The 15,684-nt window shown below is 65.4% G+C and overlaps 1 protein-coding gene and 1 long non-coding RNA gene across 7 annotated transcripts in view; one reads left to right on the top strand and one right to left on the bottom strand.

Moving 5' to 3' along the window:
- Positions 1-1,072: 1,072 nt before the first annotated feature.
- Positions 1,073-15,684, bottom strand: part of Kiaa0513 (KIAA0513 ortholog) — a 50,775-nt gene continuing 36,163 nt past the window's right edge. For 3 of the 6 annotated variants that reach the window (XM_046434619.2, XM_046434617.2, XM_046434620.2), the window contains 8 exons: positions 14,849-14,919; positions 12,509-12,704; positions 11,881-11,921; positions 11,272-11,350; positions 9,505-9,582; positions 8,257-8,283; positions 5,826-5,906; positions 1,073-5,564 (listed from right to left, as the gene is read on the bottom strand). In XM_046434619.2, coding sequence (XP_046290575.1) covers positions 5,225-5,564; positions 5,826-5,906; positions 8,257-8,283; positions 9,505-9,582; positions 11,272-11,350; positions 11,881-11,921; positions 12,509-12,704; positions 14,849-14,919 — 913 coding nt within the window. In that variant the 3' untranslated portion in view covers positions 1,073-5,224. The remainder of the gene's footprint in view (positions 5,565-5,825; positions 5,907-8,256; positions 8,284-9,504; positions 9,583-11,271; positions 11,351-11,880; positions 11,922-12,508; positions 12,705-14,848; positions 14,920-15,684) is intronic. The other 3 variants (XM_046434622.2, XM_046434623.2, XM_046434618.2) reach the window with 3 other exon arrangements.
- On the top strand, positions 12,526-13,097 carry LOC131423844 (uncharacterized). Its single transcript, XR_009225930.1, has 2 exons — positions 12,526-12,642; positions 12,833-13,097. It is a non-coding gene; the product is annotated as an uncharacterized LOC131423844 (long non-coding RNA).

Here is a 15,684-nt window from a genome sequence, read left to right as displayed (position 1 = left end):
CCCTTTCCTTCCTTAGCAGGACACTGGCCGCGGAGCCCCTCGGGGTCCACTTCCGCACGGAGGCGGGTGGGCGGTGAGCAGCTCAGCTCTGCCCTTGGTCGAGCTCCTCCTGTTCGCCCAGGACAGGGCCCGGGGGTGACGTTCTCCCGCCCTGCCCTGTGTGCAGTGGAGACACCAGGCTCCCCGAAGGTCTGGCTGAGGCGCGGGGTCTGCTGGGGAGGTGGAAACACACGGCCTCTCCCCGTCGGTCAGCCCTGCCCGTGCCCTGGCCCTAAGAGGAGCCGCCTTTCCCTGGAGCTGGCCCCTGAGCCAGGGCTGCCCCTGCGACGGTGGGGTCCCCCAGGCACAGGGAAAGGTCCAGGGCACCCCAGGCCTGCAGCCCCACTGGCCAGGCCCTCCCTGCACACTGGCTGAGAGGGGCAGCGCCCCCAAGTGGCAGGGAGTGTGCCCAGTCCACTTGGGGGTCCTGCCCTCCAGAGCCACCAAGGGGAGTGGTTCCCACCCCAGCTGCTGGCCTGGGGGTCCCTGCAGCCTGCTGTGCTCCCTGGCCCAGGCTCTCGGGCCCCTGCCAGGCCAGAGCACTGGAGCCGCTACCAGGGGCTGCCCATGGAAGCCAGGCAGCCCAGCTGGGAGGGTGGGCTCGGGTTAGGTGGGTGCCGGGCCATGGAGCCTGCCGCCCCAAAGGTGAGACAGTTGGACGGGATTCGAGGACGCGGGATTAGGATCCCCTCCATGGGAGGCCATACCGTGGCCCAGCCGGGTTCCAGCCCAGGAGCAGACCTTCATTCTCTATCACTGACCCCAAGTGGCCACGCCGTCCATGGGCAGGGCTGCTCCTCTTCCTGGCCCTTGGCGCAGCCTTGGGGAGAAGTCGGTTTCTCCTGCGGAGCCACCCACCTGACCCTTAACTGCCCCCCCCCTCTTTCTGGTGCTAGGGATAGAGGCCAGGGTCCAGGTCACGCTAGGCCAGTGTTCCTCCTCTGAGCTACGCCCCAGGCCTCTGACGTGACTGCGAAGACTGCAAATGCAGCCAAAAGTCCTCGTGGGCAGGCTCGCAGACGTGATCACACCGTTTTTAAAAAGATAATTTATTCCCGTTTCACCTCCGACAGTCCGAGGTGTGACACAGACACAGATGTTTCCTCCTCCCCAGGGAACAGCTGCGATTTCAGCTGCTTTGAGATCTTCAACCTTGAAATTTTCTCAACCTTAAAATATACTCCTAGGACATCACCTGTGGGACACGAGGCCACTTAACACAGAAAACACTGGCGTCATGGGGTCGCCACCAAGGAGATGGTTAGAGGCCAGAATGGGCCCAGGACAGACTCAGAAGGGGATGAGGGCACAGGGTGACCACCTCGGGGTTCCAGCAGCAGCACAGGGCGCAGTCAGGCTGTGGTCAGCCGGATCCTGACCTCGCTGTCATAAGGGGACACGTGCTTCCTGCTGGTGGAATGTTCGACCCAACCTTCTCAGGTTGTCCACTGACGCTGGAAGGGACAGTCCCCAGCAAGTAGGCTGGACTCTGCCCCGAGGGTGCCCAGAGCTTCACTGTCCCCTGCAGGGGAGGGCTGGGTGCCCACACTGTCAGAGCCCTGCCCAGGCCAGGGACACTGTTCAGGGAAGCTGAACTGAGGACAGCACCAGGACGGGCCTGGTCACTGGCGGTGGGCAGGCTGGCCCCACGAAGGTCCGGCGACCCATCCTCCCCAGGGACACCAGACACACAGGCCAAGAGGTGTAAGTGGGACAGAGCTCAGAAGGAAGCCTCTCCAGAGCCCGTGCGGGACGGTCCTGGTGGGGTGGGCCTGCCGTGCGGACCACCCACAGCACTCCTCCCTCTGCTCTCTGACCGCCAACGCCCGCCTGTTCAGGCCCAGGAGTGCGTGAGGGGGAGGACAGACAGGCGGCCGGGCGGTGTGGACACTTGAACACTGCCACCAGTCCGCCAGGCACGTCCGGCCAGTGCGGTTCCCCTAACCCAAAGCTCTTCAAGGAGACGGAGCCCGAGGACCTGCCCGTGGTGAGTGGCTTGGAGGACGTGCAGGAGGCAGCTGGGCGGGGTGCAGAGGAGCGAGGGGAGCCAGGAGCCGGAGGGGCCTGCAGAGACCTCCCGAGGCTGGGCCACTGCCACCCGAGAGTCCCTTCCCTCTCCCACAACAAGGGGCTCTCCAGCTTTGAAATACCCTGCCCCTATGCCCGCTGTGCCTGGCAAAGCCCTGGACTCCCTGGTGTCCCACGTGAGCATTCCAGGTGACAGGTGTAGAGCTGGTGAGGCCATCGGGCCTGCCTGGACCCCTGAGGACTCAAGAGCCACGGTCAGCGTGACCGAGAGGGTCGGTGGGCAGCTCCAGGGCCCGCCAGGCTGGAATCTTTCACTCTCCTTCACGGTGGGAAGCCCAGACCCTCTCACCAGGAACCCAGGACAGCCAGTGCTCCTGGGTGGCAGGTGTCCATAGAGCAGCCACGGAGCAGGCCTCACAGCTGCAGCCCTCTGCCCCGTGAGACCCTCTGCCCTGCGGGCGGCTGTAGCACCAGCCCCGCCTCCACTCAGGGCAGGGAGGACACTGGGCAGACGTGGCTCTGGCTCTGAACAGGCCTCGGGTCTCCGCTGTGGCCTGGTTCTAGGCCCCGCGTTCTGTGGACGGACGTGAGCATCAGGTGCTGATGTACAGATGGAGACTGGCCCTTCTCCTGGTCCTCTCGTGGTCCTGAGCTCTCAGCCGAAGGCCCCCGCCCCGACAGACAGCCGACTGCAAGCTGGACTGAGCACGGCCCTCCTGGACACGGGCACGGCCTCACGGCAGGGACGTGCTGGCCCGTCGCCCACTGTCCTGCTCGCACTGTTTGCCTCAGCAGGAGCCACGTGGCCTGGAGGTCAGGCAGGCGGCAGGAAATCTGACGACAGCCCTGGAAGCTCCAGCTGCCCACGCGCGGCCTGCTGGGGCTGGAAGCTCCTCGTGGGAAGCAGGAGGCGCCCCCTGTGCCCATCTGCAGTGCCTGGTGCCCAGCAGGGTGTCCGAGTCACGCCCAAGTCATTACATGTGGCCAGGCCCTGGGGAGGAGGCTCAGGGGAGGGGAGGACGCCTCAGGGGGCCGGCTGAGGCCTTCCGGTCACACTGACCGGCCTCCTGGAGACACTGGCCAGGGATACCTGAAAGTGAACTGCTCACCAAAGCCAGCTGTCGGCAGGGGACAGTGGGGAGACCCTGAGGGACTGGGCCGCCACGTCCCCAGCGGCCAGCTCTGTTCCAGCTGAGCTGTGAGGCCACGCCCAGCGGGTGACGCTCCTCGGAGTCAGACTCACCCCGGCTCTGAGCCGGGTCTGCGAGAACCAGGATCAAGGGAGGTCGCACGTCCATGTCCCTCCTCGAGCGGCCGCTCCAGGGCCCACGGGGGCCGGTCTCAGGGTGCTTCTGAAGCCCGCAGGGTCAGAGTGGCTGGCCTTCTCCACACACAGGTGGGTGTCGTGGATGCCGTGAAGCCCACGCAGTTCAGTGACACTGGTGACAACACGGGAGAGACCTCCACGTCACCTTGCGGGCCTGGCGGGGCCGGCTCCTCCAGGGCAGCTTGGCGACGGCAGGCGACCGAGGGCCGTCAGGAGGGCACGTCACAGGAGGCTGGCACTGGAGCCAGGAGGGGACACTAAGAAGAGAAGCTTCCCAGGTAGCTGCGGGGCAGAGTCCCTTTGTACCCTCACCAGCTCGACTCTCTTCCAGTCTGTGGAGACGCGCGGTGGCTGGGACCAGCCTGCACCGTCCAGACAGTGGCCGCAGCCCGCCCTGTCTGGTGGCATCGCTGGGTAGATGGGGTTTGCATGCATCCAGGCCCCCCGCCTCCTGCAGGCAGCCTTCGCCAGAGAGCACGTGGGGCCACCCGCCATCATCACCCAACATCAGGACATGTGCCACATCAGCTCAAGCCTCAGGGTCTGCTCGGGACGCTGGGGAAGGGGCTCCTGCAGGGAGGATCCTGGGCACTGAGGGGTGACCAGCAGACTGGGTCAGTGGTGCTCGTGGGGGAGCCCGTGGCTCAGTCTGTGCACTGAGGGGGATGAGGGAAGAGGGGCCCCAGGAGGAGCCCATGGCTGGCGTCAAGGTCAGCGGCCAGAACAGCAGCGGCCAGAGGCAGAGGGAACCCAGCTGCTGTCCACACGGGGAACGGCTGGCTTGGGCCAGCACGCCGGGCGCTGGGGCTTGCACTCCGTCCCCACAGGTGGCCTGGCACATGCAGAGGAAGCCCAGGTCCTGGCTGTGGCTGAAGGGCGTCGAAGGGCAGGAGGGAGAGCCATGCGGAGGCCCAGGCTGGGCTGCAGAGGTCCCCACGGCTCCCGGAGGAGGCTGTGGGGTGGAGGCCTGCGCTCAGAGCTCGGAGCTGAGAGTCCACGCTGCCCACTGCCCGCAGCCTCGCTGGAGCTGCTTCAATGACATGAGTCTTCAATGTCCCTGCCTTCAGTGACACGAGCGTGGGGCCGTCCCTCCGGGAAGGACGCCACTGCCCAGCTGCTGTGGCCTCCAGGACTGTCCCACAGCCACGGTGCCCACCCTTCACTCGCGGCCCTGCAGGTGCCCACACACTTGTCCACCTCCGAGCCCAGCCTGCCCCTCTGGCCCTCAGCAGGGCGCGGAGGCGGCTCCTTCGCCCTCTCCACTCACAGCCTAGCACTGAGGGTGCAGAGGTCCCTCGTGGTAGCCATGTGACCCAAGGGACAGACGCAGGCAGCAGGGAGGGGAGGACGGCAGCCGGGTTCTTCTAACCGCTAGTTCCAGGGCTGCGCGGCGCAGCCCTGGGTGCCGCTGGTGTCATGCAGGGTCAGAGGTGGGGACAGCCAGTGGCTGCCCTGGACATTAGCACAGGCCCTCCGTCTCCTATTCAGTGGCCATCTGCTCAATGTGGTCACTGAGCAGCTTGTATTGCTCTGGAAGAGAAGACGATGTCACCATGAAGAGAGGGGGTGGCCAGGACAGGCGCCCCACAGCTCCCCCCAGGCCTGGCCACGGGCACCCTCCAGGCCACTGTGGGCCCTCTGCCACCCTCCAGGTAGGGCTGTGCCACAGGGTGCTTGGTGAACAGCTCGGCACCAGCACGCTGCGGGCACGAGTTTCAAGTGGGCCTAGGAATGGGGTGGCCTATGTCCTGGGGACCCCAGAAGACAGAGTGCCCCTGCCCCTGCTGCAACAGGGCTGTGACCACCCTGCACGGCTCTGAGGGATGGGGTTCAAGAACCACAGGGGGCCATCAGGTGGCACCGGTGGCTGGGTTTGATCAGGCTCAGAGCGCCAAGCGCAGGTTCACCCCCAACCCTCGCTGTGCGGGGGAGCAGGAGGCCCCTGCCCACCCTGCTGCTCCGTCTCCAGACACGGGGACTTCCTGTCTGCATGGCCTGGGAGAGAAGAGGAGCCACCCGAACCCGCCCGGGTTCCCCGCCCCCAGGTGCCCGGGCGGTGGCCGGGCCGGGCTCACCCTCGTCCAGGTGGCCGATCACTGCCTGCTTCTTCAGAAACTCGCGGCACAGCGTCTTGCTCAGCCCGAAGGCCAGCATGTTGTGCGTGAAGGTGCTAGAAGGGAACACGGCCGTCACCTCCCGCTCCTGCTGCGGGAGGGACCTGAGACGCCCCCTGGGCCGGAGGTCCCGCGTGGGGCCCGCCTGGGTGGCCAGCCAGAGGCAGAGCACGGGTACCCCGGGAGCCACCAGCACTGGGAGCTGCCCACGCGGTGCCCGGAGGGGACTCAGAGCTGGAGGGAGGCCAGCGGGGCTCAGTCCTCCACCCTGAGTGCGGAGGCCATAGCTACCGGTCGGGGCTGCCCGCCGCTCTTACCCCAGCTGCCCGAAGGTGATGTTCTCGTGGAACCGCAGGCTGTCGTCCCGCTCCTCCTGTGTCATGTGGCACCACCTCTCCCTGCGGGGACAGGAGGGCTTCACACAGCCATCTGCCGCCCCCCGTCCGCCCGGCGGTGCTGGTGGCCCAGGCTCTGCCTTCCTGGCTGGAGGCCTGTCCTTGAGGAGTGGCTTCTAGGAGAAGCCCACCCTGTGACAAGGTGCCGAGGGCCCACCCAGCCCCCTGATGTCACTCCGCCTACAACCAAGAGGCTCTGTGGCCTCGGAGAAGCAGGAGGGATGCGGCCTCCCGGAGTCCTCCCGGGTGGGAAGGCTGCCTCCAGGTGGAGACCCAAGAGGAGAGGCAGCTCTGGCCTCCTGGCAGCTGCAGGCCACCAGGAAGGACCCCACCAGGAAGGGAATTCGTCCTGATCACAGCGCAGGGCGGAGTGTGGGCATCGCCTGCCCCGTCCCTGAGGGAGCACTGAGCTGAAGGGGGTCCAGGGCAGGACCCCGAGGGTCCCGGTTAAGGCCCACCTGCACCCCACAGTGGGGGTCAGGTCATGTCACTGCTCCTCCCTTCCAGCCTCTGCCCAGGGGACTGGGGCCGCCCCTCCCTGCCCGGCCCCCTGGTCAGACCCTGCACCCGGGCACCCGGCGGTCGGAGAAGCAGGTAGAGGAGCCGCTGCAGGTGGGCAAGTTCATTTTAGCCCGTTTCCCCCTAAAAGGGGACTGGACGCTGAGAGGAAGAGCAAAGGAAGGAGCAGAAACCGCCCGGAGAACAGTCAGGACAACAAGGGCCAGGGATGGACGGACAGAAGGACACAGCTCCACTCCTCTCCACCCCTCGGCCCGAGGCTTCAGGGCTGCAGCACTTTTCCAGCCTCTGAGGGCAGGGCCCAGAGACCCCCAGGACGCACTGAGTCCCACCTTATACTCCTCCCCACCGAGTTCCCTCTAATAGTCCCCCTGAGGGCTGGCAGCCACACAAATCCTGCCCTACCACTGGCCATCAGGTACAGTTGTGCAGGGAGGGCACTGCACACCCCAGGCCACCGGGGAATGGCTCCCCTGAGTGTTCAGCACAGCAGCCCAGATGCTGCTGTTCTGGACCCACGAGGAGGTGGTTCTCCCTCCTGCTGTGGGGAGACTAGAATCCGGAGCGGACCTGGCCCCGCAGGTGGGGTGGAAGGCGACTAGCAGTTGGGGGCTCAGCTGCTTCCTGAGAGCTGATCTTGGTCCCACAGGAGGCCAGCCCTGCGCACTGCACTCCGGCCCGTGGGCTCTGGATGGACTCACACTCGCCCACAGAAGGCCCCTCTGAAAAGGGGGTCAGAGGTGACAGGAATGACAGTGGAGGTCACTGAAGGAGAGGTCATGTTGCTGGCCTGGGCATCTGGGGCCTGGGTGGCGCAGGGTGGGTCAGAGGAGTGGAACCCACCAGGGCTGGGCACGTCGAATCTGTGGGGAGGCCCGAGGCCCCGGAGGCCTAGGAGGCCGGCTGCGCCTCAGCAGGGCTGGGCAGCGGCACCGGCTCTCAGGGAGGCCAGGCTGGGCCCAGCCTTCCTGGGCTGTGATGCCAGGAAGCCTGCCAAGCGGGAGGCCATCACCCCGAGGGACCACAGGACAGGGGCACCACCCCCACTGCCCGCGGGCAGCATCAGGGTCAGGCCCCCCCATGCTCCCTCTGTCCCCAGGAGGCAGCCACGGAGGCCTCTGTGGTGCCTAAGTGCCCGTCTCAAGGACACACCGAGGCTGCATGGCAGCAGGACTTCTCAGCCACCAGCAAACTCACGAGCTCGCAAAACCAACACTGAATCAGCAACTAGGTCTCTGTCACCGAGAAGACCTCACAGGGCTCCCAACTCGGGCCACTCAGGCTCCAGCCACGGGAGCTCTTGGGGACAGCCCCGCCTGGCTTTTTTCCAAGGGACCTCCCACCCACACAGCTTCCCCGTCACCCAGGGCTGGAAAAAAGGACACTGTGCTGCCGAGTGTCCCCAGGCCCATGGCCCCGGCACCTCCCCCCTGAGGGAGGCCCAGCTGTGGTCTCACCGTCGGCCTGGGCGGGCCAGGTGGACAGCACAGGTGGACAGAGCCCCCTCCAAGCCGGGCGGGCTCTCTGCGGTCACTGTTCTTCCTCCCTGAGCTGCGCTGTGCCCTGCAGGCCCCGCCATCTGCCCAGTCTGGGTCAGGGCCCCCGTGCTCCCTCTGTCCCCAGGAGGCGGCCACCGACTGCAAGGGCTGGCCGAGGCGGCGCCCTCCTCCCCTCCGGCGTCAGCTGTCCCTGCACAGAGGGCTCAGTGCCCACCGACTGGTCTCCACACAGACACCTGAGGCCCGCCGCTCCTCGCCCTGGCTCGCCTCCCCAGGGGCCCTCCCGCCCTGCAGCGGCCTCAGCGGCCCCCGGTCTGTAAGGCGGACACACACACCTCTTCTCCTGCTGTCCAGCATCCCCTCTGGAGTGGCAGCGGAAACAGGTAAACAAAGGAACAAAGGAACATGTCACAGTTGTGCAAGATGTGTGGATGAGGACAGGCGGGCTGGCGGGTGGGCAGCGGGCAGGAGGACAGGACGCCGGGACAGGCCACTTCCTGGCAGAGAGCTAAGCTAGAGGCGAGGCCCATCCCTGGGCGCGTCGGCCTTTCCTTCAGCTCCTCAGCAGAGCAGAGGCTCCCTGGTGCCCGCGGGCAGCGTCAGGGTCAGGCCCCCCCATGCTCCCTCTGCCCCCAGGAGGCAGCCACGGACTGCGAGGGCCGAGGCGGCACCCTGCTCCCCTCCAGGGTCAGCTGTCCCTGCACAGAGGGCTCAGTGCCCACTGACTGGTCTCCACACAGACACCTCTGGCTCCTCTCCTCCGGGGAGGTGTGGGCCCCCGCAGTGACAGGAGGGGACTGGCTTCATTAACAAGGGATCAGAGCTCCGAGAGACCCAGAGTCTGAAGCCATGTGACTGGGGCGCCACTCAGGGCACCAGACCTGGCCTGTCCTCCCTGGACCGCTGCCCCTCCGTGTGGGGGCTGCACAGTGGGCGGCAGCCTTCTCTTGTTCTAGCAAGGGGGAGCAGGGGCTCTGTCCCCTGGGGAGTCAGTGTCCAGCCAGGGGGAGCAGGGGCTCTGTCCCTGGGGAGTCAGTGTCCAGCCAGGGGGAGCAGGGGCTCTGTCCCTGGGGAGTCAGTGTCCAGCCAGGGGGAGCAGGGGCTCTGTCCCCTGGGGGTGAGTCAGCACCGACCTTCACCCTGCACTTCCTCGTGTTTCTCGGGCCCTCTGAGGGGCAGGTCACCGTCAGCACAGGTTGAGCTGGCAGCAGAAGGTGCGCTTCCAGAGTCAGGGTGGTGGCCACCCTCCACCCTGGACCCTGTCACCGCAGCTTGTCCCCAGGGTCCGGACCCGCAGAGAGAGCAGCAGGGTGGGTGGGGGTCCTGAAGGCCTCATTCCGAGGGCGTGTGCATTTCGGGGAGGTTCGGGCCAGTCATGCCAGGGTCCCAGGACAGAAGCACTCATGCAGGCTGAGCATCCCCCTCGAAGCAGAGCACGGGCCTCCGGCAGTGGGCGGGCTACAGGCCGGGCAGGGAGGACAGAGGCCAGCAGCCCGGCCACTCCTCTGCTCTCCTCTTCAGAAAATGCGACTAGAGCTGCCCCATCCTCTTTCCCAGGAGAGTGGACCACACTTGGCTCCTACCTGGTGGTGGGAGAACGCTTTCTCCTCTCACAGTGGACGGCGTCAAAAAAGGCTGCGTTCCAGAACCTCAGCGTGTGCCTGCGGGGAGACACAGTTGTCACCGACAGTTCCACCCAGCGTCTTGCCACCTGGTGGGGAAGCTGGGTGCCCGGTGCCTGTGCAGCTCTGGGAGGGAGGCAGAGCTGAGGAGGGGGTGCTGGGGGTCCCCGGGGCTCCTGGCACTGCCTCTTCCTGAGAGAGGAGGCCGGAATGGGCCGGGGGGCCCGCGGAGCTGCTGTGGGGCGTGAAGTCAGGTGGCCTGGGGACCTGGGGTGCAGCTTCAGGCTGCTGTGTCCTCTCTGCCTCCTGGTGAGGCTCCAAGAGGACACGGGGTCCAGCTCTTCCACAGAACAGGGTCTCACGACATAAAAGGGAATCAGCGGGGATGCGCCTTGCACAAGGCAGGCACGGGGACGGGACGTCTTCCCGGGAAGGTCAGGGTGGCACAGGCGGCACAGGTGGCACAGGGCGGCACAGAGCGGCACAGGCGGCACCTGGCCACAGGAGGCCCCGCCTCTTTCTGTGGATGAAGGTCACCCGGCTACTCACTGACAGAGCTACAGGGCCTGGCTGTGGTGGTGGTGGAGAGCACGCAGCCCACGAAATCTAAAGATCTGCCATCTGGTCCCTCATGGACGCATCTGCCCCGTCCAGACAACACAGCAGCAAGGCCCAGGCCCGGCAGAGTCCCGTCCCTCAAGATGCCACCTGGCCAGGTCCAGCCTCTCCCCTGCTCTGCTGCCTGGGGGGGCTCAGGTCCAGCCCGATGGGGGTGTCCCCCAAAGTCCCCGTCTAGGCCTCTGCCCTGGGTTCCGCACCCCTCACAGGGCTGTGTGGGAAGTTCTACTGCAGCCGAACAGTGACCTTTGAGGGAGGGCCCATGTCTGACACCTCCAGGTTCTGGACCTCACTAGCCAGAGGATAAGACATGCCTCTGGGCACCTCAGAGGGCTCAGGGCCGTGCCAGCGACTACCCGGGAGGACCTCATCCCCTGACCACCGGGGCGTGGCCCTGGAACAGAACACCTGGGCAGGGAGGTCTCAGCTCAAGTCCCAGCAGCTGGCGTCCCAGCAGCACTGTGGTCACTCTCGTGAGCGTAAGAGAGGACAGGGAGGGAAACGTGCCTGCAGCTGGGGCTGAGCGGCCACCCTGGTCCCGGGAGAGCTACGCAAGCCTTCCACAGGCGACACCTGGACCTGGCGGCCTTCACTGGGCCCAGCTCTTCAGGGTTTCCACCTGGACACTGCCCACCGCAGACCACAGCCCACCCTGGTGGGGACACGAGGAAGCCACGCCAGGCCGACTGGACTCCCACTCCCACAGCCGGCTCAGCGCGTGTGAGTGTGGAGTGGGACTCGCTCTCTACAGCGGACAGAGCACGGCCTGGCCGGTGCAGCCTGGCCCTGGCCACACTGAACAAAATACAGTGACACGAAACGTCCACCACAGCCCCCGTCGCGTGCTCAGCCGTCGCGGCTCCTGCCTCCCCGACATTCCATCAGCCCATAAAGGAACCCCAGCCCGCAGCACTCTGCACCCCCTTAGTGGGGAGGGGAGGGGGCAGGGCCCAGAGGAGAGGACACTGCGGGGAGGCCGTCTGCGGCCTAGTGCGGCCCTCCCTCGCTCGGCGTCTGGCGTGTGTGAGCTCTCACTCCCCCTCTCCTGAGCCACAGTCCAGCACACAGAGGCCATCAGAGGGGGCGCTGCCCTCCAGCCAGGCGCCTTACCAGATGGGCTGCTGCTTCAGGTGTGTGTACAGGTAGATCTTCTCCCCCTTCTGCTCGTCCTCGGGGCTGAACACGGTCACTGCAGGAGGACGAGAGAGGCTGAGGGCAGAGCCTTGGGCAGGTGTCAGCAGCCACCACAGCCCCTCCCCCAAAAGGCCATGGAAACACACAGGGGCCACCCCTCCCAGGAATGCGCTAGAGTCCCTGGAGTTAGGGACTTTGGTTTCTGCCTACTCCTTAGAGAAGTGGCCCTTCCTCAGAAATTCATAGGAAAATAGACCAGGCAGGGACCCTAAGGCCGGCTGCTGGGGGACCCAGTTAAGCCCCTGGGATTTACTGCTGCTGCTTCCTGCTGCCCCTCAACGGTGGGTGGGTTCAGACCCCTGCAGGCGTCTGGGTTACAAGGTCAGTCCAGGCCCCAACCCTTCAGTCCTGTCCCAGGACCCCGCCCCAAGCCTCACCCCAGTGTCCCCTCCTCTAGGCCCAGCCCCTCCCCTCTCCACCAAGGCCCCTCCTCCCTCAGGCCCCGCCTCCCACTAGGCCCCGCCTCCCACCAGGCCCCGCCCCTCCAGGCCCCGCCTCCCCAGCAGCTCCAGGGGCGCTACTCACCAGTCTTGGGCTGCTTGTCCTTGGGCTTGTTCTCATCTTCCCTGAGGAAGAAAGATCACAGTCAAACCACTCCCATTGGTGAGAGGCTGTGGGCATTCAGCGGTTTGCTGAAAAGACACTCATGGAATCAAGGTCCCGTCCGCGGCTGGGCCCTGGGAATGTGGAGCTGTGGTCTCTGCCCTGAACTGTGTGGCCCGGCGGGATGAGACCATGCCACCTGCACCAAGCCGGGGGCGGTCAGGGGCCTCTGTGGTGGTGGCTCCTGGTGGGGACGTGCCCTTCCTGTGTGTGTCTCAGCCTGGGCGCCTGCAACCACCCCTCCCGTCCTCCAGGGCCTCGAGTTTCTGTCCAGTCCCGTGGCTGCTCTGTGTTCCGTGAACCCCACTCACTGCCGGGGAGGAGCAAGCAGGGACAGGTGTGTGATGTCCCTGCGGCCAACCCTCAGCTGCCCATGCTCCTCCTGGTCCCTGAAGTACACTGCCAGGACATCCCTGAGCTCTGCAGAGTGGACAGTCACACTGGGCAGCGCTGCGCTCCTCAGGAGCAGTACAGGACCCGAGATGGTGAAGGCTGGACAGGGGCCCTGCCTCTGTCTCCCAGGCACGAGGCCTCGACGCAGGACACTCACTCATTCTTCCTGACCAGGGGTCCCTTCAGCTTGGTCTCCAGCCCCCCAAAGAAGCCCTTCACGTTCTCCGTGTTCTTCAGCAGCCGCTCGGCAATGTCCTTCTTCTCTGCCAGCCAGCTGTTGGCGGACTTCAGGTAGGAGTCGATGCTGCCCGCGGGCTTCTCCCTGGGCTCGGAGGGGAGCTGCTGCGGCTTGCCTAGAGAGAGGAGGGGGCAGTGAGAAGCAGGTGGGCACAGCCCAAATGGCTGAGGGCCAGAAAGATGCCCCTGGGCACACAGGGGCAGCCTGGGTGGTGGGAGAGCACATCCTCAGTCTCCCTGACAGGGCGGCTGGACAAGGAAGGGGCTGCTCTTCCCTCTGAGGACGGTCCCTATGCAACTACCAGGGAGTCGGCCAAGAACTAGGAGAGAGGAAGGAGACAGCAGGAGTCACCCCCATAGAACCAGAAAGCTGTGCAGGGTGCGGTGGCCACGCCTGTAACCCCAGAGGCTGAGGCAGGAGGATCACAAGTTCAAGACCAGCCTCAGCGACTTAGTGAGGCCCTAAGCAACTACCAGACCCTGTCTCAAAATAAAAATGATAAAGGCTGGGGGATAGCTCAGTGTAAAGTGCCCCTGGGTTCAAGTCCTGGTGGTAGAAGAAGGAGGAGGAGCAGGGGAGGCAGGAGGAGGAGGGGGAGCAAGAGAGGAGGAGGAGCAGGAGGAGGAGGAGGAGGAGCAGCAGGAGGAAGGGGAGGAGGAGCAGGAGGAGGAGGGGGAGCAAGAGGAGGGGGACAGGAGGAGGAGGAGGAGGAGGGGAAGGGGAAGCAGGCGGAAGGAGAGCAGGAGGAGGAGGAGGAGAAGGAGAAGGAGGAGGAGGAGCAGGAGGAGGGGGGAACAGGAGGAGGAGGAGCAGCAGGAGGAGGGGGGAACAGGAGGAGGAGGAGCAGGAGGAGGAAGGGGAGGAGGAGCAGGAGGAGGGGGTGCAAGAGGAGGAGGAGGAGCAGGAGGGAGGGGAGGAGGAGCAGGAGGAGGGGGAACAGGAGGAGGAGGGGGAGGAGGGGGACTAATAGTAGGAGGAGGAGCAGGAGGAGGGGGGAACAGGAGGAGGAGGAGCAGCAGGAGGAAGGGGAGGAGGAGCAGGAGGAAGGGGAACAGGAGAAGGAGGAGGGGGAACAGGAGGAGGAGGAGCAGCAGGAGGAAGGGGAGGAGGAGCAGGAGGAGGAGCAGGAGGAAGGGGAACAGGAGAAGGAGGAGGGGGAACAGGAGGAGGAGGGGAGGAGGGGGACTAATAGCAGGAGGAGGAGCAGGAGGGAAGGGGGAACAGGAGGAGGAGGAGGAAGGGGAGGAGGAGCAGGAGGAGGAGCAGGAGGAGACCAGAAGGAGGGAGAGACTCACACAGGGGGCTCGGGTGCATGGCAGGAACCCTGACTGTGGCAGTGGGCAAAGTGTGAGGTGAGAGAGAGGAAAGAGAGGTCCTCTCTGGGCCCTGAGGACAGTGGAGGGTCAGAGCAGACTCCAGGGCACCTGGCCAGGCGTGTGACGGTGAACAGGGATGGAAGAAGAGAAGGCCGGAGGAGTGGGCACCAAGGCCACGCACAACACCCTGCTTAGGGCAGCAGCAGGCTGCAGGCCCGGCACCGTCCAGGCCAAAGTGACCCTCAGGCCGAGGCACCCTCCCAGGTCAGGGCTGGGTCCTCCACTAGTTGAAGGAGCTCTGATCCTGGGCTTTGAGATGGAGGACCTTCCACCTGGGCCAAAGGCCTGGCGTCTGGGGCCTGCCCGGTGGTGTCCTGTCAACTGACCATGGGGCGTGGAGAGAGTGGTCTGTGGGGGCAGGAGGACCAGGAGCCTGCCCAAGGGAAGGCCCTGTGCTGCAGGAGCGGGCTCTTGGTTTGGAGGGAGGGAGGCCGTGCTCAGCCTGCCCCACCCTCCCCAGCGGGTCCCAGCACCACACTCACAGGGCAGAGCAGCCTGTCGCAGCCCACGCAGCTCAGCAGGGGCCCCCAAGCTCCAGCATGCAGAAACTTGCAATGCAACGGGCCAGAAGAGCCCTCACAGCTCAGCACCCCAACTCCTCCAGCCCCGGGCCCCGGCTGCTCCCCTCCCGACAGCCCATGCTGTGTCATAATTTGCTGAAACATAAAGCTGAGACCCTCAGGCCCAGTGTTCCTGCTCCACTGTGGGATTCCTGCCGCGCTCCGGGGACAGCCAGCCCGACCACAGTGCGGCCACCCCCCTCTCAGGAGTCCCCTGCCGGCTCCTGGAGGCCCAGGCTTTCCTTTCTGAGCGACCGCATTGGCAGTTGACAGGTCTCAGCTTTCCAGGTTGGCACTCTGCCCAGGCCGAGCCCCCGTCTCACCCAGGTGGTAGTAGGTGAAGCACATGGTCATGAGGTTCTTGGCAGGTCCGAAGTCATCCATCTGATGACACCTGAAATGAGAGGCAGGGTCGGCGGCGAGAGGAGCGTTCCCCCTGGCCTCACCGCAAGTTCACTGACCAGCCCAGACACTCCGCAACGTGCACATTAGCACCTCACTCCCTAGGCACTGCCACCAGACAGGTGACAAAAATAACCCCTCGGGTCCAATTAGGAGTTTCCTACAGGCACACAGCCTGAGCCCGGGCCTGACCCTGGACCCGGAGGCGTTTCTGGACCTCAGCCTGGCCTGCGTCACTTTAAACAGGAAAGTCAGGGTCCACTCAGCTCAGCACACAGGAGCAGAAAAGGGACCAAGGGCAGCCTTCAGCTTCAGTCCAAACCAGCCTCCGCGGCTCAGGAGTCAGCAGTCACAGGATGTCCCCACATCGGAGGCTCAGATGCCAGGAGCACAGGATCCCTGGAGGGCGCTTGAGAGCGGGCTGCTGGCCCCCAGGCCTGACTCCGTGGGCCTGGGTGGGGCCCGAGACAGAGTTCCTTGCTGAAGCCCCTGGCTGGGGACACCTGGGGTGTGTGGATAGCTACTCCTCCTGTCCCTTGCTATAAAGCAAATTTAATCTTTATGGAAAAGAAACTTGAATAGGATCAATGTTCCGCAAACGCAGAGGGTCGTTCCTACTGCACATGGAGACTGGCCGGCGCACGTCCACCTGAACTGCGCGGAGCCATTCCATCCAGCAATCGGGAGAAGGGGTGCGGAGCGAGCCTGTCGGCCGCAGCAGCGAGTCTGTCATGGCTGCGGAGGCTTAATGTTGCTG

This window comes from Marmota monax, unplaced genomic scaffold (assembly GCF_021218885.2).
Source record: "Marmota monax isolate L192 unplaced genomic scaffold, Marmota_monax_Labrador192_F-V1.1 WCK01_AAM20220418_F8-fsc00024, whole genome shotgun sequence".
NCBI classification, from domain to species: Eukaryota; Metazoa; Chordata; class Mammalia; order Rodentia; family Sciuridae; genus Marmota; species Marmota monax.
This window is presented reverse-complemented; position numbering and strand designations above follow the sequence as displayed.